We start from the raw sequence: 27,518 nt of genomic DNA on the forward strand, positions 1-27,518 counted from the left end.
TTTTTGTTCAGAAATACAAAAAGGCATTTTATTTATATTTCCCTTAGCACATGATTCTAATTATGCTTTATAATGACAATGGCCATCACAGGCTACAAATAATCATACTGTTGGTAGACTTCCTGCTTGCCTTGAGCAAGCACGGGAACCTCGCAATCTCAGACAATTTTAACAGGGCAAGGCGAGACTTGTTTCAAATGTGTTTTATTGCTTTTGGAGGACAAGTGGCTTCTCACCATGGTGACAATCAGGTTGCTAGGCTGGGCAAGGCCAAGTTTAGAAGAATGGTCCTCCAAACAGAACAAATGAAATGAATGGCTCATGCCACCAGCAACTTTCTTCAAGTTCTGATTAATTTCCCATGAAATAATTGCTTGGAATACATCCCAGCAGTTCCTTTATTCATTGTTTCTTTGTCTTGCCGACAGGAGGGTCAGTCAATACTGAAACATACAGTCTGAACCAAGCATATGTGATGCCCACTGCACAATACACTGAGGTCAGTAACAAAGGGATAAAGGGGTACTTCAGCTTCCAGGAAGTGAAAGGGAATACAAATTCACAGAAGATTTCCAGAGGTGCCAGGCCGAGAAGGTAGAAAGTTTCCATCCAATTAAAAAGAGTCTTTTCTTTTCTGAAGAAAAAAGGAGAGAAAAGTCTATTTTAAATGAGTCATTCTGGTTTAGCAAACATTTCTCAGCTAAAGCTTCCCATCTGCACTGTCCTGACCTGAGGAACAGTCAAAGCCATAGTCAAAAGAGTGCATTCAATTCCACATTTAGGAAAAATTGATAATGATACGCCATTGCATTATCTCAAACAATCCAAATTTACCCAATTGTTATCTACCTACACCGTCCCCTGGCTGAAGCCGCCAGGAGAATCAGCTATGTGTCTGGAAGCGGAAAGGCAGCTAGATGCTGTGATAATGGAGTAAGATATGGTAAATGATACATAATTGATGGTTTTTAAAATGTTTGTTTTGGTAAAATAACATAATTTGCTATTTAACCATTTTTAAGTGTGAATTTCAGTACCATTGAGTATACTGACAATGATGCTACAATCACTACTACCCATTTTTAAAACATTTTTATCACCCCAAAAGAACCTCTGGAAATATTAAGCAATAATCCACTCCACATTCCTCTTCCCCCATCCCTACTCTGTACCTTCTAATTTACTTTGTCTCTATGAATTTGCCTATTTTGGATATTTTATACAATCTTTGTCCTTTTGAGTCTGGCTTAGCTCACTTAGCCTAGGTTTTTCAGGGTTCATCCATGTTCTAATGTGTCAGTGCTTCATTCCCCTCTCCAGGTGGCCAGTATTCCACTGCATGTACACACCACATTCTCTTTATCCATTCTCTGGCTGATAGACACTTGAGTTGTTTCCATCTTTCGGCTACTGTGGATAATGCTGCAATGAGCACTGGTGTACATGGATCTGTTCGAGTCCCTGTCTTCAGTTCTTTTTGGGTATATACCTCAGTCAAATTGCTAGGTCCCATAGTTATAACTGAGTTTTAATATAATGAAGTAAAAAAGGCTCTTGGACACAATTAGATATGAATCATAGGGAAACTTTAATAAAAAATTATACAGAGTTGCCTGGGAGGCTCAGTTGGTTAAGCTCTGACTCTTGGTTTCCACTCCAGTCATGATCTCAGGGTCATGGGATCGAGCCCTGCATCGGGGGGAGTCAGTCTGGGATTCTCTCCCTGCCCTTCTACCCCATTCCTTGCTCATGTACACAGTTTCTCTCTAAAATAATAAAATCTTTTAATTAAAAAAAGTTAAAGATTTTATTTATTTATTCGAGAGAGAGGCAGAGACACAGGCAGAGGAAGAACCAGGCTCTCCACAAGGAGCCCAATGCGGGACTGGATCCTGGATCCCAGGATAACCCTCTGAGCCAAAAGCAGATGTTCAACTGCTCAGCCACCCAGGCATCCCTCAGATAATAAATAAAATCTTAAAAAAAATTATACAGATAATGTTATATTAAGTTTAAAAGAGAAAGAAATTCCACCCATAATTCTATGGCAAGAATTTTTATATATATTTTAGCTTTATGCATCTATATTTATGTGGTTTTACTTAGAATTCATATTTTACATTCCAATTTTTTCATATAAGGTTTTAATTTAAGCTGGTAGTCCCTTCTCAAATACTCCCTCAAAATAAAGACATGAACTATGTTGTTATGTCAGAATGACAGGATTATGGGTAATTTCTCCCTTAAAAAATTTGCCAATTCGTAAATGTTCTATTACTGTCATAACGTAAAAAATATTCTTAAAAGGCTTAGCTGACCATTTAGCAATAAACATTTCACAAGAGCAAACATAATTTTAACTGTACTCTTTTGGATTACCTGAATAGAGTCTTCAGTGAGGAAATACTATAGATGGTAAACAGTAACATGAGTAAAATTTTAATGGGAAGTTCTGTTAAAAGAATAAAAAAAAAATACAGATGATAATCCAATTGATAAGAAAAAGATTTGTGATACTTAAGGCGATCTAAACACACTGATGCAGCTATATAGTGTTAGCAATGCTTTTTCAGCTTAACTGTGCATTTTTGTAACACCTAAAGATAATGAGGATTAGGGACAAATTAGGAGTTTTATTTAAGACAGTGGATGAACTCTTTCCTTCCAAGAGATTTTAAGGTTGTTTAACTCAGTATTGATCTCTAGGCCCTGATGAAAAGGGCATAGGGCATGGCAATCAAATCTCTTTCTCTTAAAAAGAAAAAAAAAAAGCTGTTTACCTGGTGCAGTGAAGAGCAGAGGGAAGAGGGAATAATGTCCTGTTGTGGTCAGAATCAGAAAAATTGAAGCATCTCCTGCTTTTCCCACAGACAGAAGGCTAAAAATAAAAATTCTTATAATAATTCCTTAAAGTAACAATTGAAACTTACACTGAGAAAGCTTGAATAAACTGTAATTATTATTATTTCTAGAACTGGCTTAAGCATAAGATAGCATACCGATCTTTGCTACAAGTACAATTCAATTGAGAATATTAATTTAGTGGGGAAATTTAGCAGCTCATAAAAGAATGTACCACACAGACCGGGAGTAGTCAAAAAGAGTCCTGCTTCCCTGAAGAACTGCCTTCTCCAGAGAAAGGGATGTTGTGGGATTGGGAGCTGCCTAGTGGTGGTAGCCAGGGAAACAGAACTTGGTAGTTTAATGTTTAATGTGCCTGATGATGCTTGGTATGAATTCTAACTAAAGACATTAGAACTTTTGCTCTATTTCTTATTTTGGAAACTCCAAATTGCTGAATGAATCTAAATAAGCCATATACTGATGTGACAAATTTGCTTAAGGTTCCTTCAAACCTTAAATGATTTCTCTCAGGATTTAAGAAAAACATCAAGAAAAAAAAAAGGCTAATTCTATTACTATCTATCTATCTATCTATCAGGTTTTAATTTTAATTTTATACAAAATGGATACTATTGCACTTATTTTTTTTCAAGCATGGTACAATGAAAAGATTATAGGAATCAGCATCATAACATCTGGTTTAAGTCCTAACTGTGCTACCTGGTAGTTGTATGGCTTTGGATTAAGTCACTGAAACTCTCTGAGCCCCAGTTTCTGTAGATGTTAAGACGGGATGATATCCATTTATCCTAATTACGTTAAAGGTTGTTGTGAGGCTCAAAAAGAAAAAAACATGTAAAAAATAAAACAACCCCTACCGATACCCCAAGAAGAGTTCTGCAAAATGTGAAGTGCTATACAAAAGTTAGATTTTATTCCACAATGGACTCAATCCTTACTTTGACTAACAATACTTAAAAAGAAACTGTGGAGGGCAGCCCGGGTGGCTCAGCGGTTTAGCGCCACCTTTGGCCCAGGGCCTGATCCTGGAGACCTGGGATAGAGGCTCCCTGCAAGGAACCTGCTTCTCCCTCTGCCTGTGTCACTGCCTCTCTCTCTCCCTCTCTGTCTCTCTCATGAATAAATAAATACAATCTTTAAAAAAAAAAAAAAAGAAGAAGAAGAAGAAGAAGAAACTGTGGAACCTTATTTCCTCAGATGTGATAACACCAAAGCCCACACTTTTCTATACTATGCTGCCATTCAATATCCAGATCTAATAGCCTGGCACCATGGTTCTTAATCACTACAGTACCTCTTAACAAAAAAAGTGCAGAAACTATACATGCAATTTCACAGGTCCAGGGATCCCAAGTTAAGCGTCCCTGTCCTGTCCTGGTATAAATCTGTTCCTGTACATCTTTGCCTTTGCCCATCCCACTGAACATGTCTAGAAGGAACAGATCAAATAGAAAACAAGAGGGTCAATTGTGAAATATGCCAGAAATGCCAGCTGAGTTACATGCTTACCTCATTGGGAGAACTGCGAGGAGTATGGCTTTTTCATGGACGTGCCACCCAAACAGGAAGGAGCTCAAGGCACAAAGAATTAGACATCGGAGAAAGCCTCTAGGCCCTTGAGGTTTAAACCAAAGACAGAAAACAGAGGGCTAGAAACAACAGGCAAAGGTAAAACTTCAATATCACTTAAAACAGGCTTTACAGAAACATTGTTCAGGCAAATACAATTTATATCATCTCTCAAAAACCATAGATCTTAGACTATTCTCCATTAAACTGGGATAATTCATCACTTTAACACTCCACCAGAAGTTATAAAAAAACCACTCAGAGAAAAAAGGCTTTTGGAAATATTTAACTCATTAAAGTAATAATAATAATAATAATAATAATAATAATAATAAATGATAAAATTAATTAAGATAAATGACAAAATTAAGTTCTAGGATATCCAATAAAACCCCTTATTAGACCTTCAGAACTAGTTAATTAGTAGTCACTGAACCTATTAGGCTAAACTACAAAAGTTCATCAATATTCTGGGGCTAATAATAAATTAGATTTTTTTTTTTTAATAAATTAGATTTTGCTATGTTAATAAACACATACCCAGCTTTGTGGCCTGGAGTGTTTTTATTTATTTATGATTTTATTTATTTATTCATGAGAAACACACAGAAAGAGGCAGAGACACAGGCAGAGGGAGAAGCAGGCTCCCCATGGGGAGCCTGACACAAGACTCAATCCCAGGACCCGGGGATCACGACCTGACCCAAAGACAGACACTCAATCACTGAGCCACCCAGCTGCCCCTAGACTGTATTTTATAATAAAACTATGGCCTGCCATATGCAGCTTATGAGGCTGAGATTTTAAAAAAGTTTAAAAAAATACATAAAGATAAATAAAAGTTTTTTACCTTAGAACATGGGAACAAATAGGCCAGCAGAGCTTAGTTACCTACTAGTACTGCCACTTAATTAAGTGGGGGTCAGGTGTCTTTTGAGGCTTGGTCTTTTAGAAACTAAAATTAAAGCTGAGTATAATTGTTGGTAAGGTTGAGTTTATATTGAATGTTGCTAAAATTATATCATGAAATCGAGAGCACTGTGATTGCTAACAAAAAAAAGCGATGAATGAAGCCTCTATCAGCATCTGACTCATGTGAGATTCAATGTTTGATGCTCAAATAGCCATTGCTGATTCTAACCTGCAGTCGTCATCAAAACAAAAATATCCATGCAGTCCAGACAACTGTGGATTTTTGACTAGTTAGCATGGATGAAAACAAACAACAGAAACCTGGATGTCCCCACTACACACATTTCCTTCTTTCTCCACAGTGCAATCCTTGCCCCCTCCTCACTGGGCTTTTCCTTTTTCCTCATTGGAGGGTGAACAGATGATCTGACAGCTGCAATGAGGATCTTTCTCAAAGGGGTTTTACTAGTAATCTTTCCTTCAGGTGTTCAAAGTTACTCTAAGAATTGCTATGAAATACCTCCATTTGCAGCAGGATCATGGTATTTGTCCTACAGCTGGAAAAACTGGAAAGCTGAAATTAACCAGCCACACAAGAGAGAAGCAGAGAAAACTCAAGAAATGAGTACTGTGGGTGAATTCTTACCAATATGGCCATCAGAGTACAGATGAGGGTGGCCAAGGGGGTCACTGAAGGAAGGACTGTGTGTTGGAACTGCTGAACCAAACCACTTGTCATTGAAGCCTTGGGAATTTTGTTGGGATCAAGCAGTTTCAATTCCAAACCTACAGAATACGTAGAGATTGTTTAATTTTCATCAATAGCACACCATATTTTACCAACTCCTTGAGGAAGAAAAAGCTACTAAATCTTATTGCTGCTTCAAGGTCAGGATATATTAACTCAATTCTGTACTACTCTACTTAAAATGCCCAGGTCTTGAGATTATACAATGCAAAGAAGTGTTTGCATTGGAATAGGGAATGCATGCAGCTTAAAAGGATCTTTGCTTGCAGGTGGCATGAAGAGCAATCTGGTGTCACCTTGAAAATAAAGCAGGCTTTTAAAATGTAGGTCTGATCACATCACACCCCAACTTGGAATCCTTCATTGCCTACAGAGTAAAATCCATATTCTCAAGCATGGCATAGAGTATCTTCCATGATCTAGCTCCTTCCTACCATTCCAGCTTCATTTCCTACACTTATTAAATGTGGTGTGGCCACTACCGATTGACATAGCACTCTCCTTTGCTTAGAGTGGCCTACTCACTTTGCAAAGTTAACTCCTAATTCACTCCCTTATCTGAGAAAGGTTTTATTTATTTTTTTAAAGATTTTATTTATTTATTCATGAGAAACACAGAGAGGGAGAGGGAGAAGGAGAGGGAGAGGGAGAGGGAGAGAGAGAGAGAGAGAGAGAGAGAGAGGGGCAGAGACACAGGCAGAGGGAGAAGCAGGCTCCATGCAGGGAGCCTGATGTGGGATTTGATCCCCGGTCTCCAGAATCACGCCTTGGCCAAAGGCGGCGCTAAATCACTGAGCCACCCAGGGATCCCACAAGAAAACTGATTTTCTTGTGGGCTAGATACACATATGTATCTATGGACCTTGTACATGTCTCTGTTATCTGTTTATGGACTTACTTCTCCACTACAATTGGGTTTCTTAAAGGCAGAAATGATGATTAGTTCATTTCCAGCCCCAGCACTTAGGGGTTCAAGGAATACTTATTAAATGAGCCAAGTCTGAGGATGATGAAGCAAACCCTATCCCAAACAAGCTAATAGAACAGACAATCTGAGCACCTGCATGGGCCTAATGCCATTAAAAATCAGTGAAATGGCTCTTTTCCATCTTGCAAGATGGCGGGCGAAAAAGCCGAGAAGCCAGATACTAAGGAGAAGAAACCTGAAGCCAAGAAGGTTAATGCTGGTGGCAAGGCAAAGAAGGGTAACCTCAAGGCTAAAACGCCAAAGAAGGGGAAGCCCCACGGCAGCTGAAACCCTGTCCTAGTCAGAGGAATTGGCAGATATTCCTGATCGGCTATGTATTCCAGAAAAGCCATGTACAAGAGGAAGTATTTGGCAGCTAAATCCAGGGTTGAAAAGAAAAAGGAGAAGGTTCTTGCTACCGTAACAAAACCAGTTGGTGGTGACAAGAATGGTGGTACCTGAGTGGTTAAACTTCGCAAAATGCCTAGGTATTATCTACTGAAGATGTGCCTCGCAAGCTGTTGAGCCATGGCAAAAAAACCTTTCAGTCAGCATGTGAGACAGTTGTGAGCTAACAAGACATCCTGGGACCATTTTGATCATCCTTACTGGGTGCCACAGAGGCAAGAGGGTAGTTTTCCTGAAGCAACTGAGCAGTGGCTTGCTACTTGTAACTGGACCTCTGGCCCTCAACCGAGTTCCTCTGCGTAGAACACACCAGAAATTTGTCATTGCCACTTCCACCAAAATTGATATAAGCAGTGTGAAAATCCCCAAACATCTCACTGATGCTTATTTCAAGAAGAAGAAGCTGCGTAAACCCAGACACCAGGAAGGGAGATTTTTGACACAGAGAAGGAGAAATATGAGATTACAGAGCAGTGCAAGGTTGATCAGAAAGCTGTGGACTCGCAAATTCTGCCAAAAATCAAAGCTGTTCCTCAGATTCAGGGCTACCTCCGCTCTGTGTTTTCTCTCACAAATGGAGTTTACCCTCACAAATTGGTGTTCTAAATTTCTTACAAAGAACCTAATTAAACTGATCCATTAAAAAAAAAAAAATCAGTGAAATGCAGCAAGGTGCAGACTACCAAAATATTTTGTATTCATTAAACCTCTTTCCTTTTTTCTCTTCAGTCTGATGATTCACTCTTAAAGCTAGTAATGATTTCCCTGCCACTGACTTTCCAGGTAAGACATCTCTGAGGAGACGGATAAATAAGATAATGTACAGGGTAGCTTCCTGAGTCAGACAAGGAAAGTGGCCCTTGAATCTCATAACCATGCTGGTTGTTTAAGGTTTCTGAAATATAAATGTTAAGAAATTCCTTGTAAGGATCCATGAACATCAAGGCTGGATTCATAGTGGGTGAGGGAGAATATCACATTATGATTTCCTACAAAGTATGCACCAAAAATAGTAAGAACAGCTATTATGTACCAAGAGTTTTGTAGCCATTACTTTCAGGCCCCGAAGGCACAGAGGGATGTGTAAGTTGTCGTCCAAAGTCACACAAGGGATAAGTGGTAGAATTAAACCCAGGTCCGTCTGGCTCCAAAGCCCCTGCTACCAGCAACCCGGTATTTCTTTATTATTGTGTGTTTCTTACAACATGCTGCACAGGTACAGTACTTATATTAGCCCTTTATTATAATTGCTAGAAGATCAAGTGACTTGGTCAATGCCACACAGCCATTAATTTATGCAGGTGGACCTCCAACCAAGTCATCAGACTCTAGATCAGGGGTTGGCAAAATCTAGCCTGAGGGCTAAATCCCCAGCCTGTGAGCAATCCCCTTATTTTGGTATAGCCCTAAAGCTACAAAGAGTTTTTTATATTTTCCAAAGTTATAAAGCAAACAAACAAAAACACTATGTGGTCTGCAAAGCCTAAGCTATTTACTATCTGGCCCGTTAGAGACAGAATTTGCAGACCTCTCTTTCTCTTGATCCCACCATTTCCCATCAAGTTAGGCTATATTCACAAACTACTAAGAATTATTCCAGAATGAATTATTTTCAGTAGGACGATCTCAAGATATATATATATTTTTTATCACTACCCAAACTTTTTTTTTTAAAAGATTTTATTTATTTATTCATGAGACACACAGAGAGGCAGAAACATAGGCAGAGGGAGAAGCAGGCTCCATGCAGGTAGCCCAATGTGGGACTCGATCCCCAAACTGGGACCATGCCCTGAGCCAAAGGTAGATGCTCAACCACTGAGCCACCCAGGCTAGACTACGTTTCCCTGCTGAATAGTGTCTTAAGGCAAAAATTACTTTAAGAATGTCTAAATATTTTCTATTTTCCCCCAGGAAAGGATCAACAAGCTCATGGCCACAGATAGCTTTCGTAAGGAGCACAGTTTGTCTACTGCACTGAAGCCTGAGTTCCTAGAGCTGAAAGCTGGAATGTATGGCTAGACAAATAGTTCAGGCCCATTCAAAGCACAAAGCACTGTTTTCCATTTCTCAATGTGACTCATCCTTTCCAAATTCATCATCTAAGTAAGAAGGCTTGCTACTATACCGATGACGGAGAGCACTTTGTCCAAAGCATTGTACAAAGCCCAGAAGTTTGGAGCCCAATATGCATGGCAGAGGCCCCTCTTGAAAGGGAAGAGTCGGGACAAGACTTGAGGCAGTTGGTTCTGTAGAAACGAGATTCAACAGTGATGATCAATCTTTTCCAGATTCGAAAAGAAAACTAAACAACAACAACAACAACAAAAAACAGTAAGAGAACTAAGGAACTATCTGTGACGTGGTGTGTGGAAAGTTATAAGTTGCAGTCTTTGTTCCTTTGAGTAGTTGTGTGATGCTGAGCAACTGTCACAAACTCCTCTTGTCTAACCTTCTCATCTGTTAGGGGGACAAGATACACTGAATACCAGTCCAGTACTGTTATGGGAGAAGTATAATAAGAGAAGAATTTATGAGGTGCAAAGGAGGACAAAGAGTGCAGCTTATTCAAGTCTACTGAAGAGAAGGTGGCCCCAAGGAAGACTTTACAAAAGATGTGATGCTTTTCAGTTTTAGCCGGAATTAAAATTAATTACTTGAATTCAGGGTGTGGGAAGAAGGGAAAAATATCTATTGAACATGTGTAATATTTTAGGTACTTTGAATGTTTGCTGTCAGTGAATGACTGTGAAAGCACCCTGAGTACTGATTTGGGGGTTACAAATAAATTGTAGTAGGTAGGCAAATTAGCAAATATGGAAATCTGTGAACAGTGATCATCGATTCTGTGTGTGCCTGTGTGTGCAAGACATGAGTAAAACATATAAATATACACATACATGTTTGAATATTAACAAAAATGTCAGAAAGAATACCATCCTATCTTTGGGGAGTCACACTGGGGAAGACTAAGAAAAAGGTAGTTTTGTTTATTTTATACATTCTTGGTTTTATTATTTTTTCTAAACAACAATATCAGCAACAACAAAAAACACGTATTACTTTATTAAGAAAATAAGACTTACCAAGGCTAGAAAAGGACCCAACGAAAGAGCAGAAACTAGGAAAACAATCAGTCCCAGGGAAATAAGACGGATAAAGCTGAAACTGTTCCATCGGATGGACCCATCTACAGAAAAGGAACATTACCATTACTCTAGGAGTATGGAAAACCATAACTTATACAATGTGCTAAAACCAGAAGCGTCCCCTGATAGTACGCTAATATCTACTATGTGGCAAGGGCACAGAAAAGTCAGAATGGGCAAAGGGTTTGTAGGATCACTAGCTGAGAGGTATCTATAAAATCCTCTCATGAAGCAAGCTACCAAGCCAAGCAAAAATAAAATAAAGGTTTTGGTATTATCACTGAAACTTACCTGGTTTATTTGCAGTGAAACAGTAAGACCGCAGCAGGTATATACCATAAGCTGGTGCTACATAGAGGTAGATGTGCTTGAAATGTAGAAGAACAGCAAAGAGCAATGCTCCTTCCATATGCCTTTTCTAGGAGATTTAAAAGGGAAACATCACTTTAAAATTCAGGGTAAACTAAATGTAGTAATACAGTATCCAGGTTGGATCTTGGAATAAAAAAAAGAACATTAGTGGAAAAACTGGTGAAATCTGAATGCACCAATGTCAGTTTTTCAGTCTTTTTTAAAAAAGTTTTAATTTTAATGCCAGTTAGTTAACATACAGTGTTGTATTAGTTTCAGATGTGTAGCATGGTTTCTTAGTCTTGATGAAAGTATCATAGTTTTTTTTTTTTTTTTAAAGATTTCATTTATTTATTCATGAGCATACACAGAAAGGAGAGAGAGAGAGAGAGAGAGGCAGAGACACAGGCAGAGGGAGAAGCAGGCTCCCTGCAGGGAGCCCGACGAGGGACTCGATCCCAGGTCTCCAGGATCACGCTCTAGGCGAAGGCGGCGCTAAACCGCTGAGCCACCAAAGCTGCCCAGTATCATAGTTTCATAGAAGACGGTAACGGGATCCCTGGGTGGCGCAGCGGTTTGGCGCCTGCCTTTGGCCCGGGGTGCGATCCTGGAGATCCGGGATCGAATCCAACGTCGGGCTCCCGGTGCATGGAGCCTGCTTCTCCCTCTGCCTATGTCTCTGCTTCTCTCTCTCTCACTGTGTGCCTATCATAAATAAATAAAATTAAAAAAAAAAATTAAAAAAAAAAAAAAAGACGGTAACATTAGGGGAAAATGGGTGAGGGCTACAGGAACTCTGCACTATCTTTGCAACTTTTCCATAAATCTAAAACTATTTATAAAAATTAAATTCCTGGCAGCACCGGTGGCTTGGCAGTTTAGCGCCTGCCTTCAGCCCAGGACATGATCCTGGAGTCCCAGGATCAAGTCCCACGTCAGGCTCCCTGCATGGAGCCTGCTTCTCCCTCTGTCTGTGTCTCTGCCTCTGTGTCTCTCATGAATAAATAAATAAAATCTTAAAAAAAAAATTAAATTCCTTAAAAAAAACCCACTGGAGATCGGTTACATGACAATGTGAATATACTTAACAATACTGGACTATACACTCAAAAATGGTTAAGATAGTTAATTTTATGTGTATTTTACTATAACTAAAAATACATATTTTAAAATATATATTCTGAACTAGTTAATGAAATACTATGTCTGGGATGTGTGTATGTGCATGTATGTAGATCACTGTAGTATTTTCTCTACTTTTGTATATGATTTAGATTTGCTATAATAAAACATTTTTAAAATTCAGGCAAATATTCTACATGCAAGCTAAGATGAAAACAGGCAAGTGATTCATTAGTTTTTATACTGAGCCTAGTTCATTTCTGCAAAAAGTATTTACTCAATACTAAGCTTGATGCTGAGGTACAGGACACATCATAACAACACATTACAAATTCTCTTTAAAGATCTACAGCCCAGAGAATTCAATCACCCTTCCCCCCTTTACAGTTTTACAACAGCTGGAGCTGATTTCCATGGAGGAGCTGGGAATGAGGGTACGAAAGAATACATATGATGTTATGCTACCAGAGAACCATTTAAATCTTCTGTTACAGGTAAGGTAACATATAGTACTATCAGGCTGAAGGCACCAAGTACAGTACTTGACCCTACTAAACTAAAGGTAATCTGATTTAAAGCAAATAAAAAAAAAATCCCAAGTTGACTTAACTAAATAAATCTGAATTCTACCTACCTCACAGGAATCTGGGGATCAAATGAGATAATGTTCCTGTGGTCCAGCAAGGAAACTGCCAAAGGGACCATGAAATGCCAAGTTCCTTCTCTCACTGTCTCATTGGGTGTGGTCTAGAATAGATGAATGAGGAATGATGAGGAAAGAGAATGGGGGGTTTCAGATCTCTTGTCACCCATTTTATAATTTATTTGAGATTCAGAGAAAGTCTAGCTGGTTCTATAGCTAACTTTTGTTCAACAATCATTGAATGCCAATTACGTTCTAAGTACTATGTGGCTTTTTATGGTTAGAAGAAAAAAACTAGACATTTATAGTTGACAAAGAACTTTAAAACAAATTATCAAATTTGATCTTTCCAAAGTCCTTGTGAGGTAGGAAGCCCCATTTTAAGTAGGCTCTGCACCCACTAATAGAGCCCATCGCAGGGCTTGAACTCACAACCCTTAGATCAAGACCTGAGCTGAGATCAAGAGTTGGATGCTCAACCAACTGAGCCACCCAGGCGCCCAAGTAGGGAGTCTCATTTTACAAATAAGAATGTAACAAATGGTACACTTCATTTTATAGATGCAAAAACTGAGGCTGAGGGATTAAATGATTTGTTTGGGTTAATGATTCCCAAACATGACTGTGAATCAAAATTCTCTGTAGAGCCTGAAACCCTGATGCTAAGGATTCTGAGCCAGCATACAGAGGGGTGCCCCAGAAATCCGAACTTCTGATTTCTTCCTCTATAAAGAGAAGGGTAATAATTACAATACAATAATTACAACTTCACAGAATAGTTGTGAGGTTTACTCAATATTATATATAATACAATGTACCTAACCCAAAGTAGCCAGTGCATTTGTGTGAGCACTGAGTCATACAGTTTATTAGGGTCAGTCAGGATTTCAGCTCAAGTCTTCTGATTTCAAATCCCATACTTTCTGTTACCATGCTACCTGCTTCTGATGGGGAAACCCTACCATCAGTTATTATATTGTAAAAACTAAATATTTCATTGTAGATAAATGATTTGAACCAAATACAGCACCTCAAGTATATTTCAGGCCAGCCACCCTCTAACAAGTTTTTAGAGTCTATGCATAAAAAGAAGAAAATTATTATCAAAAGAGAAGACAGAATTTGAGAGAAACACTCAATGCAAGTGTCTACAGTGCTTGGCAATTCAAAAACAGTTGGTCAAATAAGTCTGCCTATCACTCATTATAAGCACCAACTGCCTTTATAAGCACCAACTCAGACCTAAGGGGAAAAAAATCTCATCAGCCTATTTTGTATTTACCTGAAACAATCGTGCAATGGAGAGTAACATTAATCCAAATAAAAAACCATTGTACTGGAAATGAATATCTGGACTTAGGTTAAGGAAAGACAACAGAGGATATCAAATTTAAATTGAACTGTGTTAGCAGACTGGGTATAAAAATGTAAACGCTTTCCTAATGAGCAAACTAAAGACAAAAATATTCCTTCCAGTTTGGACGTCTCATAAATGTGTTTTCTGTAAACAGAATCAAATCAGACAAACTCTATTAAAGTGTATATATTGTCAAGGATTATATAGGGCATAAAAAAATTGTGTTTAAGAAGAAAACCAGGAAACTTTCCCATGTTTTTTCTACCTTAAAGACCCAGCAGCTATGGGGCAAATTTTTTGGTTTTGTTTTTTAGATTAAGGGATGAGAAGGTGGGCAGCCCTGTGGCCCAGCGGTTTGGCGCCGCCTGCAGCCTGGGGTGTGATCCTGGGGACCTGGGATCGAGTCCCATGTCGGGCTCCCTGCGTGGAGCCTGCTTGTGTCTCTGCCTCTCTCTGTGTGTGTCTATGAATAAATAAATAAAATCTTTAAAAAAAAAAAGGGGGGGGGGGATGAGAAGGTAAGGGACCTAACAGCTACTTAAGGCCACTAGCATGTAGCACCTTGTATAGAGTATCAATACACAATCTTACTTAGTAAGCCTCACAATGAACCTGTGAGGAAGTTAGAGCTCAGAGCCATTAATCCACATGTGGCCTAAAGCTACTGCAATGCCATAGCTAAGAGATGAGGCCAGGTCAGACTTCAACCAAAGTCTGGGTGTTTTCCTCATACGTGGTTACCTTTATGAAAATTGTGAATATTAGGCTTTTACCATTGAGATTTTCACTCAATCTTCTGGATTTAAGAACTTTGCCTGTTGGGCAGCCTGGGTAGTTCAGTGGTTTAGTGCCACCTTTGGCCCAGGGCATAATCTGGAGACCCAGGATCGAGTCCTACGTCAGGCTCCCTGCATGGAGCCTGCATCTCCCTCTGCCTGTGTCTCTGCTTCTCTCTCTGTCTCTCCTGAATAAATAAATAAATAAATAAATAAATAAATATATATATATATATATATATAAATAAATAAATTTTTTTTTTTTTTAAAAAAAAGAACTTTGCCTGTTAATTTGTGGTACGACAAGATGGTGGAAAAGCATGAAGGCCTATCTGTTCCCACAAACGACACTAAGGTAGGCCCTTTCCTAGGAAAGGTATTTAGAATAACATATTTTAAAACTATTTAAGATATATGATTAAAGACAGTTAACAAACCCCAGCATACTACTTTACTTACTAGTGCTTTAACTGGTTCTTGAACATCATTAACTTTTCAGAGACAAAATGTGCTAACAATCAGTCTGGTATAGTTGGAGAACCCAAAGAAACCACAGTTTGGGGAACCTACTGACCCATTTTCAATAGCAGCTCACATTTCAGAATCATCATTGTAGAAATAATCTTATACTTAACATATAACAGAATAAGTAAGAGAATAGTATAGAAAATGTTAAGGATACGGTCCACAATTAACAACCCGAAGTTCCACAGCAGTAACACTGATAGGATAAACTTTGGCTTCTCTGTAAGTTCTTTACCTGCTTTTTTCCCATCAATGCATTTACAGCACCTATACAGCAGGAAGGAAGCAGAAACAACTTTCATCTTCATTAGAATATCACAAGACTAGTACAGAGTATACTCTGATACACTCAGATACATTTTATTAGCTGTTCCTGATAAACTATCCAGTCTGTTCTTGACTGTTTACAAAGGTGACAGCAGAAACAAAGAACTCAGGGACAGTTCCATGTCTCTTTCTCAGCTATGATGATTTGAAACAAAGTCTTCATTTAATAAAATGAAAAGTTAAAAAACAACCACCATAAACTCAAAAGGATTTTGAAAATTGAGAGGGCACACACTGTATCAGCCTTGAGTAAAAAATGCAGACCATATCTGAGACTAATATAACAACATAACACTGTATGTCAACTATACTAAAAAAAAAAAAGCATACTGAGATGATACAGCACTCTAAATTATATATCATACCAGCCAAATTAAAAATAGAGCCATGAGGGACGCCTGGGTGGCTCAGCAGTTGAACGTCTGCCTTTGGCTCAGGGTGTGATCCTGGAGTCCTGGGATCGAGTCTCACATCAGGCTCCCTGCATGGAGCCTGCCTCTCCCTCTCCCTCTGCCTCTCTCTCTCTCTCTCTCTCTCTCAGTGTGTCTCTCATGAGTAAATAAATAAAATCTTAAAAAACAAAAAGGTGACAAAAAATTATTGTCCTATCTTTATTTTACAAAAATTATATTCAGATACAGAAGAGAGGGTGAAATAGTATGTATCAAAATATTGACAGTGGGCAGCCCCGGTGGCACAGCAGTTTAGCGCCGCCTGCAGCCCAGGGCGTGATCCTGGAGACCCTGGATCAAGTCCCATGTCCGGCTCTCTGCATGGAGCCTGCTTCTCCCTCTGCCTGTGTCTCTGCCTCTCATTCTCTCTCTGTGTTTCTATGAATAAATAAATAAAATCTTAAAAAAAAAAAACACAAAATATTGATAGTGATAGCTTTGAGTGGAAAAGTATGGGTAATTTTTTACCTTATGTGTATTTGTCATTTTCTGTTTTCCAAAATTTTGACACAGCTGTATAATCCTATAAAAAGATTCTTAAAAATGTGTTTCACTTGAATATTGGCAAATCCTAAAAACAGGAATCTAAGCCAAAAGAAATAGACAATAAAGATGCAGTGAAAAGGGGGTTACCAAAAGGTAACCTGCTTTTCCTCCATGGAGCCTGTTGTTCCCTCATCAAGAGAGACAGTAACCTTACAGGATAATTGAGAAAATTAAGTAAGTTACTATCTATAGTTGGTGTCTGATTCTGGGAGCTGGCACATAAGGTCTCAACAATTTATATCTTAACTGCTCCCTCAACATTGCAAATGAAAATAAATTCTACTCCCTCCTCTTTCTGCCTATATATATGCTCTCCCTGGGAGCTTGAATTCAAATGTTTTGAGTTTAAAGGCGTATATTACAAATAGCCTTCCCTTCCCACTCTTCCTAGGTCACAAACAGATTGAAAGTGAGGGGTCAAACAGGAAATACTCCATGATAAAGAGCAGAGGTTAAAGCATTCCCACGGGAATTCTTTCCTGAATGGGGCAAGGGTTCAGGGCCTCAAAAGAGAAATGATCCATTTGTGATAAGGCTCACTGAAGGGACATAGTGCTCTGTCACAACTGTATCTGCAGGAGTAAGGACAGAATAGAAACTAACATTAACTGAGAACTTACTACCTGGAAGTCACTGTACAAGATGTTGTATATATGTGTATTCAACTAAAAATTAATTTATAACAGAAGATTCAAAACATAAAAATATAAAATATAAACATAACTTAAAATTAGCAAAGGGTCTTCATAAAGGAAAGAATCCAGAAACAACAAATAAAAATACTCAGTAAGATTTCCTGAGTTTACTAGAATAGAAATTCCACTGGCGGTCAGACAATGCATGTGTGTGTGCTGTATGTATGGATGTGTATCCTAAAGAGTGGGGTATATCACAGAAGACTCTGGGGGCCGGCCACAGGAACGGAAGGAAAAGCATACAGAGCCATTCTATGCAGGAGAAATGGAGACAGAACTCTATTTGGGACCACTTTCACAATGTTCACAATTTCTTGTTTCACCTCGGTCTTATAATTCTACCTTAACCCACATTTTCTTCCACAAGATTCAGGGAGACTGTTTACTGTAATTACTCACTATATCATTTAAAACATAAATACAGAGTTCGAGACTGTTCTAGTAGTTGCCATTATATGAACTTAGTTTTCCCCAAATGAGGAACCAGTTAATGCTACTTAATACTATATTATGTCCTCAACACCTTCCATACAAAATGACATTCTCAGACTTACTCGTGGACAGCATACACAAAGACTGCATCTGTAAAGATGACAGAAAATCTCTGGAAAAGCAAGGTCCTTGAGCTGGAGTAATTCAGATTATGGATATTCAGCATCTCTTGATCAAAATATTTGGCAACATGTGATAAGGCATATTCAAACCATGCAAAAAAAGGAGGGTAATCCAAGGTCCACTCTGAAGTTGCCTGTGGTAAAAATCAAAGATAGAACATGTCCTAAATAACTCAATAAACAAAGTGGATATAAGATTAAAAATCTTCATTCTCTAGTCTTTAAGAAAACACATGAAATGAAATCCCGTTTAAGATATGACCTATGGTGCATGACTGGCTCAGTTGGAAGACATGTGACTCTTGATTTGGGGGTTGTGAGTTTGAGCTCCATGTTCGGGTTGGAGATTACCCCAAATAAATAAACAAACAACAACAACAAAAAGACCTAAATTAATAGAGTAATTCCTATGGAAGACTGAGCAGAACACCAACACCTGGTTCCTAAGTTATTTAATATGGTCTTCATTTTTTTTAAAGATTTATTTATTTATGAGAGAGAGAGAGAGAGGCAGAGACACAGGAGGAGGGAGAAGCAGGCTCCATGCTGGGAGCCGGACATGGAACTCGATCCCGGGACTCCAGGATCGCGCCCTGGGCCAAAGGTGGCGCTAAACCGCTGAGCCACCCAGGGATCCCCTAATATGGCCTTCAATTTCCTTAACTAGAATCAACAATATTTCAAAAGGAAATTAATGAAACTTGCAGTAATAAACCTGGTTATGATACAATACTGCTTATCTAAATATAAAAAGGGAGCTATAGCATAACAAATGATTCACTAGCTTGGGTTCAAGTTCTAACTCAGACTCAATTTTCCTATTTGTAAAATACATATTGTAAGGGTTAGTTGATATAATACATATGAAATACAGTTATAAATGTCGAAATGAAAGACAAATGCTAGGGGCAGCCTGGGTGGCTCAACGGTTTAGCGCCGCCTTCGGCCCAGGGAATGATCCTGGAGACCCGGGATCGAGTTCCGCATCCGGCTCCCTACACAGAGCCTGCTTCTCCCTCTGCCTGTGTCTCTGTCTCTCTCATGAATAAATAAATAAAATCTTAAAAAAAAAAAAAAGAAAGACAAATGCTATTTACCTTTTGTTCCAATAGGTTATGAGATACTGAAGTTAAGAGAGCAAAAGCCACTCTTTGCCATTTTTGTATTCTGAACATTTAGTAAGTACCTGATATATTATTAATCATTAGTTAAGTGAATGACAGTTACTAACAAGTAAATATAAATGCAGATCATATGAAATGTAGAGTAAATGAAAATGAAGTATGTAATTTCAGGATATTATTTTTTTAGATTTCTCTAAATCTGTTTCCTCATCCAAACAACAGAGATAGTAGTACATACTTTATGGGTTATTATATTAAATTTTATATACATATACAAAATACTGTTTATATAGCATTGAACCAGTATCAATAAACATTATTCACTACCACTTAAAAAATCATATTCTCACCATAGACTGTCCCTGAAACTAAACTTGGACCTTGCACCTCTAAGAGCTCAGACCTAATAATCTCCCTATTCTGTGTTTGTTGCTCTTTTCAATGGAAAAGCCCTCTCCTGGAATTGCACTGAGGGTTCACTGGGTACTAACTGGGTGCCCACAGGACTACTATTTAGGGTCATTCTGTGGTATAAAATGAGGTAATAGAGGCTCAGACAAACTATTTGTCAGCTCTTTGTTCATGGTAAGGATAAATGACAACTTTAGGTCCAGATCAGATACAGCCTAGCTACTCCCCCTGCAGATATAAAAATGTAGAAGCCTTAGAAGAGGCAAACCCAAAGGCTCTCCTAGGGCACTCAAGCTAAGAACATACCCATTAAGCTTTCCCTCATAAGAAGTTTCCTTCCCTAATTCCAAGTTTCCAATGTGGACTGTGAACAAGATGAGCTATTAAACTGTAGATAGAAAAATCAGAAATTCTATTTTTTAATCTCATCCTTTTTAGTGCCTATTTTTAACAGTTTATTAATAAAGCAGTATTTGCATAATTTATAAATAAACTCACATTGAATAGCAAATGATCAACAATGTTTTCTTACTAGGGTATAGATACTTAAGAAACAAGTTTAGAAATTAAAACTCCATGTAATTCCAAGGAAGTCATCATTAACTTTGACTTCAATAACATCTGCAGTTCCCAGCTACAGTTTTCCATGTTAGAGTTCACTCTATGCTTAAAAAGCTATTTACTCTATAGAACATCTATGAGGTTTCCTCTTACTTTATCTTATTCACACGTTTATTACTTTAAAATAAGGACCAGGAAGCACGGAAAAAAATTGGGAGGGACAAGTGCTGCCAAATTTCCAAATCTAACTCAGAAGGTTCTCTTGATCTCAAAGATTTCCATCTGGGGCCATTTTTTTACTTAAAGAGTTTGGAAGCCTGTGAAGCTACTAGCTATCATTTTCTCCCAAGTGAACAGTTCCATCACTTAACTAAACTAATACCTGGTAGTGCTGGTAGAGCTGGAACTCAGATCTGGGGTCTCCTGACTCCAAATCCATTAGCTCAGTAAGCCACTACAACAGAGCTGTAGAAATCAAGATGGAGTCACTCACGTCAAGCAAGGACTCATGTACAGCAGTGTGGTAGCAGCCAAGGGCGTTACAGCTCAGACCACATATCATGAAACCAGCACAGACTGACGACAGCCAGAACTGATAACCAGCAGAACCAGAAGAAGCCTGCAAAGACCCAAGACTGATTAGACTCCTTTAAAAGGGGAAGACTTTTGCTGCAAATTGTCACTCTCCAGAGGTTGAATGCAGTGAAAAGGTCAGCGTCTGAAGAGCCTAACAGTTTGCTGAAAAAGTCATCCCCTTTTAAAGGAGTCTAATCAGTCTTGGGTCTTTGCAGGCTTCTTCTGGTTCTGCTGGTTATCAGTTCTGGCTGTCGTCAGTCTGTGCTGGTTTCATGATATCTGGTCTGAGCTGTAACGCCCTTGGCTGCTACCACACTGCTGTACGTGAGGGACTCTTATCTTGCTCTCTCCAAGAGCTGTATCTTCAAATACAGAAACATCCAACCTCTTCATACGAAGATTCAAAACAACTGTGTTCATTCTGTAAATATTTACTATGGGTATTTTGGGTGTCTTTCCCAATCAGTTGACCAATCAATTTAACCAAAGCCAGAGCAGAAAGGCAGGTTAGAAGTCACAGTTAAGCAGTCCACTGTTCACATGTTTACTCCCTTTAGTATGCCAGAGAGACCCTTCCAGACCTGACTGAATGTACCTTTTCAGCCTTATCTCCTACTGTGAGCCTCTTCTCACATGTAGTCAAGCCTTACCCAGAACTGAGTCTTACTCATTGTTCTTAAGCTATTAAGGATTGTTCTGATCTGGCCAAAAAAAACCCCCTCCAAAGCAAGAACAAATTCACAGAAAACTTTAGATTGTCTTAAAAAAAAAAATCTCCCTGCAGCAGAGTGCTGTTTTTGATGAAGACACTTCTGAAGTGATGTCTGTTTTTCATGAAATACCATTTGCAGCTTAGTAATTCATACCAGAAACAAAAATACATAGGTTTTATAAATAATAGAAGAGAATGCTTTGTATATTACCAGAAGCCTGCATATCACATTTGACTATTCCTTTTCTCATAAATCACTAAATATAGGGAATAGGATCTTAGAAATAATTCATTCCAAATCCTTATGTGCCAGATGAGAAACTAAGGCTCAGAGAAATGAAATATATTTTCTATGCTATGGCAGAGTCAGGCCTAGAATCCAATTTTTCCTCTTAATCCCAAATTCTTTCAAAAAGAGTGTGGTGAATATTATAATTCCCAATTTATAGTTTGGGAAACTCACTTTGAAGTAATAGGGTTCCCTAATAGTGCCAGAGGACAGAATGGAGTAAAAAAGACAATTTTCATGAAGATTAATTAGACTTATAATTACATGGAAAACTTTTTCTCCTGGAAAGCTGTTTTAACATCAGTAGTATTTATATGATATCACATTATCACCATAATAGATAAGCCACCGAAAAAGTGAAAATTAAAACTTACCTCATAATACCACTGTGATATTGGCAAACTGTGAGTGATAGCAAGCCAGTTTCGGTGTACTTCAAAATCCGTGGAATGGCTATTCAAAACAATCGGATGAGTGAAATGAGATTTTGTCACATTTATTAATTTTACATTTCTTTCTTTCTTTTTTTTTTAACAGTAGATACCACACCTGGTGTAGTGCCCAGCTGGAGGCTTAAACTCATGACCGTGAGATCAAGACCCCAGCTGAGATTAAAATTTGGATACTCAACCGGCTGAGCCACCCAGGGGCCCCTCCATTTCACATTTCTAAAATTATACTTTTAAATGGACAAACACTCCTGTATAGTGATATTCATGATCCTATAAAAACACAAACAGGCATTACATAATCCTGAAACACTGCACTTATCTGGCCTTCTGGAAAAGTTGGGGATCTATATAAAAGTGAAAAGGTTCTTAGAGTTATCTGAAGGGCTGACCAAAAGTCCTACTTAAATAACGGAAGTCCTCTGGCTATTCTTGCTCAGAAGTAACTTACTCTTGTTCATAAAGAATTCTAACAAAATTCATTATCTGGAAAATGCTTCACACACCAACTAGATCTTCAGGGATAAGTAGGAGTTCATCAGAAAGCAAAGGTGGAAAAGGCTGCTGCCATGCCTTTCCCATGTCTCCAAATTCCTCACTATACATAAATACAGTCAAGCATCTCCACTGCAGGGAAAGAAACAGGTTCTCTTCTACCCTTGTAAATTCTGTAACTGGCCAAAGAATTAAACTGCCATAAAACAGATTAATAGGAGAAAAAAAAAAGCCAATTTTAATAATACATGTATGTATGAACGCCCCAAAAGAACAGAGAAAGATAGGAGATTTAGAAGGCAGCCAAATGATTGAGGCTCATATACCACCCTAAGCTGAGGAAAGGGATAGGGGCCTGGGCTTTCCAATGGGGATGCGGCAATTTACTAGAAGCCAGAAGAGGATGTTTGGTGCACAAAGGTTGCCCTGCCAGCAGATAAGTCTCTCAGGTGAAAAAGGGATCTCTGGTAACAGCTCCTTTCCCAATACAGGCCCCCTTGCTACTGTAAATTTTCTTTATAAAAGGGCAACTTCTACTCTGCTTTCAGAGCTTTTCCTGTGTCTGCAGTTTCTCCAAATAATCAGCCCCCAATAATCCTTATGCCAAAGAGCCTTATTTTGGGGTGGAATATTCTATACCCTTTTCCCTCTTTAGAATAATTTTTTTTCTGTTTGTCCACTGCTGTACTTCCCCTCCACATCTTGAAGAGCCCCTGATATGTGGATGGGCTCAATACATTCTTGCTGAGTTAACTACTCACCAAAGTCAACTATGAATTCCGCAGCAAAACCCGATGAACACTTCTCAAAGTTTCATACAATCTTTCCAGTGACAACTCTCCTGAGTTTCCTAGCCAACCCCTTCTATGTCTGTTCCATGGCTTTCCATTTCAGTATTCACCAGGTAAATGCTGGTGTTCCCGTAAGTTCAGTTCTTGGTCCTCTTTTTATGGAACTTACTCCACTCTGGACGATCTTATTCATACTTATTGCGTCCATTATCAACTGTACAATGACTCCCATACCACAATACAAGTTTGATCTCTTTTCTGAGTTCTAGAGACAGACATCCCCAAATTTCTGCTGACACTGAAATTTTCCTCAGATGCCTCAAAATCACAATTCAAAATTGATAGCCACGACTTAGCAATTCCATTTCTAAGTATATACAGTACTCAACAGAAATGCATTTACCCATGTTTATCAAAAGATATGTACTGGGCCTATCTTCAGGCCTTCAACTACATGTCAATTCCTCAGAGACTTTCCCTGACACCCAATCTAAAGTAAGTCCCCCAGGGTTAGTCCCCTTATAGAATCCCATTCTTTTCCTTTGTAATGCTTTTAACACAAGTATAGTTATGTAATTACATATTTGTGTTGATTTGTGTCTGGAACTGTTATCCCACAAAACTACACTCTTTACAGGGTTAGTGATCACATCCATTCTGTCCTCCCCTGTAGTGCCTACCCACAATACCTGGTATGTAAAAAGCAGTTAACACTTTGCTGACTATATTTACATTTATCCTGTAGCTTCCCTCTCACATCCCCGAGTTTTACAATTTGAGAAGCAGAGCATTAACTACAACTACATACGTTCTTAATCCTGGACCAAAGAAACAACCCTGAAGACCCATCTCTAGGCTTAAGTAACTAAAGCAAAAAACATCACTTTATATGCAAAAATTCCCTTTCACTCTGATTTGAAAGGAATTTCTCACATTTTAGAAGGGTTTTTCCAATTTGCCTTTAAAATGGAAAGAAGTTTATTTCCTTTCAGTGATGCAGAAAGTTTGGCCAACTCCTCCTTTTCCTAAGTGTAAGTCTAAACCTACACACACTTCATTGCTTATATAAGCACGTATACACATCAGTGTGAATGCACACTCTATACATACAACTCTTCCTTCCATACCCAACAGGTTATCACCAAGAACTGAAGCAAACATTATCAGTAAACCAAAACCTAAACTGGGAAAGGGTAGGGAGACCTAGAGGAAGGGAGAAATCACTGCATAAGATTTAGGAAGGAAGAACAAATGGTGGAAGCTAATATTAACAAATATTGAGTTCCCGCAGAATACGCATTACTTGGTGGTTGCTTCCTCACTGGTTTCCATGCTTTCAGACTTGCCCCTCCATTTTTCAAATGGCCTAACCTTGTGTGATCTGGCCACTGCCCACCTCATCCTGTGCCACTCTCCTCCTGCCATATTGCTCTTCAGCAACAATGGGCACTTGCTGTTCCCAGAACGCTGAGTTCTTTCCTACCACAAAGGCCTCCTTCACATTTATTCTCTCCTGTGACTGAGCTGCTTTTTTACATTGCTTCCTTCATCCTTCGAATTTTAACTTAAACATCACCTCCTCAAGGAGAAAAGACCCGTAGTGACTCTATTTCCTTCACAGATCCTAACACTATCGTTTCTGTCCATCTGCCCCCACGAATTCTATCGAGGGCAGAACCCGGAAACGTCTTTCCCCTCACAGCACCTCCAGGACTTGGTGCCTCGCCACCGGGCCACTGCGAACTACCGCTGAGTGAACGACGGAGGCGGGTGTCCTTAACCTGCACACTAAGATGAGGACCCAAGGCTCAGAAACACCGAAGCCAGCGACCAGGGCTGTGATCTAGTTCTCAGGTCAAGTGACGATCAATCCGGGCGGCTCAGCGGTTTGGCGCCGCCTTCGGCCCAGGGCGTGACCCTGGAGACCCGGGATCGGGTCCCGCGTCGGGCTTCCTGCGTGGAGCCTGCTTCTCCCTCTGCCCGTGTCTCTGTCTCTGTCTCTCTCTCTCAGTGTCTGTCATGAATAAATAAATAAAATCTTAAAAAAAAAAAAAAAAGGTAACGATCAATCCGCGGCATGGGAAGCACAGCGCCCGACTTCCAAGTCCCCTTTCCTCCTCCCACCCACGGGCGTCCACGCTCCTCATTCCCGCTCTGACCAACCGCGGTGCGGGTCCCTTACTAGGTGGGGATGAGAAGGCATTTGAGGAGAGTCACGCCGAGCGCCAGAGCCGAGAACCAATTTCCACCACCCGCCGCAACTCCGGGGGCAGCCATTGCCGCAGCGTCGCGCGCTTCGAACCAATCGGATCCGCATCCGGGCTCCCGCGCATGCGGGGAGGGCCTTCTGAGCGGGCGCCCGGCCGCTCCGCGCATGCGCCCAGCCCGTCCGCCCGCGGGACGGCAGAGCTCCGGCGTTTAAATCTCCCGCTGGGGATCCCTGGGTGGCGCGGTGGTTTGGCGCTTGCCTTTGGCCCAGGGCGCGATCCTGGAGACCCGGGATCGAATCCCACGTCGGGCTCCCGGTGCATGGAGCCTGCTTCTCCCTCTGCCTGTGTCTCTGCCTCTCTCTCTGTCTCTCTGTGACTATCATAAATAAATAAAATTTCAAAAAAAAAAAAAATAAATCTCCCGCTGGCCGGTTTTTTCCCCCCACTGTCCAGCCTCTCGCTGGGGCTCGGCTTGGAAGGGCTGCGTCAGCGCAGGTCTCTTACGATGGCAGGCTAAGTTTCGTCAGCTACTTCATACTTCCTCTGGAATAGTTGCTGCACACGCCTGCTCTGGCGTTTCCTGCATGTGCCTTGCAGAATGGGGTACCCAGGCGAGGAAGAAGTGGAGGAGACGGCGCAGGGACCCAAGAGTTACAGGAGACGAAAGCACCTGAGAGTTCTGGAGGTGCCTAATCTGGCACCAGAACGGAGACAATGATGGGAGCTAAGATACAGAGGTGAAAACGTCTGGTGCTTCTAGGACTCAGAGCTAGGCTCTTGGTGCAGCACCTGCCCGACGGGGACCCATCCATTCTGGAGGCAGGCTTGAGTCTCGGGCCTGTCACACAGTGTATACATAACTTGGGGATCTTGTAAAGATTCAGGTTCTGATTCAGGAGGCCTAACAAACTCTTAGATCGTGCCAGTGCTGCTGGTGCATGGGCCCTAAGGGCCAACGCAGAGGGATGGACTTAGTCTGCATGATGCACCGTCTGATCTTGGACACGACTAATCTCTCCAAGCCTCGGTTTCCTTTTCTGTAAATAGGAGATAAAAAAATGGTATCTACCTCATAAGGTGGTTGTGAGGATTAAATGAGACTGCACATAAATAGCTTGATAGGATGCCGGGACAGAAGAGAGATTCAATAAATAATGTTTCAGAGAAGTTAAGTCATCCTTTTCGGGCTGAAAGATGGACAGCATAGCATGTAGGGGACACTCAACTCTCTTCACAGGAGCTTATGCCCTCTTACATCTTCAAATACTACCCATCTAAATATGACACTAAAATGTATATCTCAAGCCCAGCCCTCTTCTTGCACCTCCAGACCCTTATATGCATCTAACTGATCTCTCTTAGATGTTTTTTTTTAGATTATTTATTTATTCATGAGAGACACAGAGAGAGAGGCAGAGACACAGACAGAGGGAGAAGCAGGCTCCCCAAGGGGAGCCTGATGCAGGACTCACTCAATCCCAGGACCTCGGGATCATGCCCTGAGCTGAAGGCAGATGCTCAACTGCTGAGCCCCCGGGGTGCCATTTCTTAGATGTTTTAAAGGCAACTTGCATTTTCCTATTCCTGTTGTAACACATTCCCACAAACAAAGTGTAGGCTTAAAACAGTACAAATTTATACTCTTACAGTTCTGGAGTTCAGAAGTCTTAAATCAGTCTCAGTAGGCTAAAGTCATGATGTAATTAGGTTTCGTTCCTTCTGGAGACTCTGAGGGGAGAATCTGTTTTCTTTTTCAGCTTCTAGAAGTTGTCTGCATTCCCTGGCCCTTTCCTTACATAACTGTAACCTCTTTGTTCTATTGTCACATCTATTGCTTTTCTGGAGTCATGTCTCCCTGTGTGTCCCTCTTATAA

At 39.9% G+C, this 27,518-nt stretch overlaps 1 protein-coding gene and 1 pseudogene across 7 annotated transcripts; one reads left to right on the top strand and one right to left on the bottom strand.

Moving 5' to 3' along the window:
* On the bottom strand, positions 1-25,777 carry ALG8 (ALG8 alpha-1,3-glucosyltransferase). 7 transcript variants are annotated; one of them, XM_072726000.1, is made up of 14 exons: positions 25,617-25,765; positions 22,074-22,152; positions 17,967-18,160; positions 15,550-15,659; positions 14,017-14,084; positions 12,726-12,838; positions 10,910-11,036; positions 10,556-10,659; positions 9,598-9,718; positions 5,993-6,132; positions 4,375-4,514; positions 2,781-2,878; positions 2,380-2,452; positions 1-634 (listed from the first exon to the last, which is right to left on the bottom strand). In XM_072726000.1, exons 7-14 carry the CDS (start codon positions 11,025-11,027, stop codon positions 403-405), a joined length of 1,026 nt encoding a protein of 341 aa, XP_072582101.1. In that variant the 5' UTR covers positions 11,028-11,036; positions 12,726-12,838; positions 14,017-14,084; positions 15,550-15,659; positions 17,967-18,160; positions 22,074-22,152; positions 25,617-25,765; the 3' UTR covers positions 1-402. The 7 variants fall into 7 exon arrangements, with proteins under 7 accessions (XP_072582101.1, XP_025866202.1, XP_072582102.1 ...); XM_026010417.2 differs by lacking the exon at positions 12,726-12,838 and having other exon boundaries at positions 25,617-25,777; XM_072726001.1 differs by lacking the exon at positions 12,726-12,838 and having other exon boundaries at positions 4,375-4,480; positions 5,993-6,091; positions 25,617-25,739.
* On the top strand, positions 7,189-8,097 carry LOC112928609 (large ribosomal subunit protein eL6 pseudogene; annotated as a pseudogene).
* Positions 25,778-27,518: the final 1,741 nt, after the last annotated feature.

This window comes from Vulpes vulpes, chromosome 11, assembly GCF_048418805.1.
Source record: "Vulpes vulpes isolate BD-2025 chromosome 11, VulVul3, whole genome shotgun sequence".
In the NCBI taxonomy this organism is placed as follows: Eukaryota; Metazoa; Chordata; class Mammalia; order Carnivora; family Canidae; genus Vulpes; species Vulpes vulpes.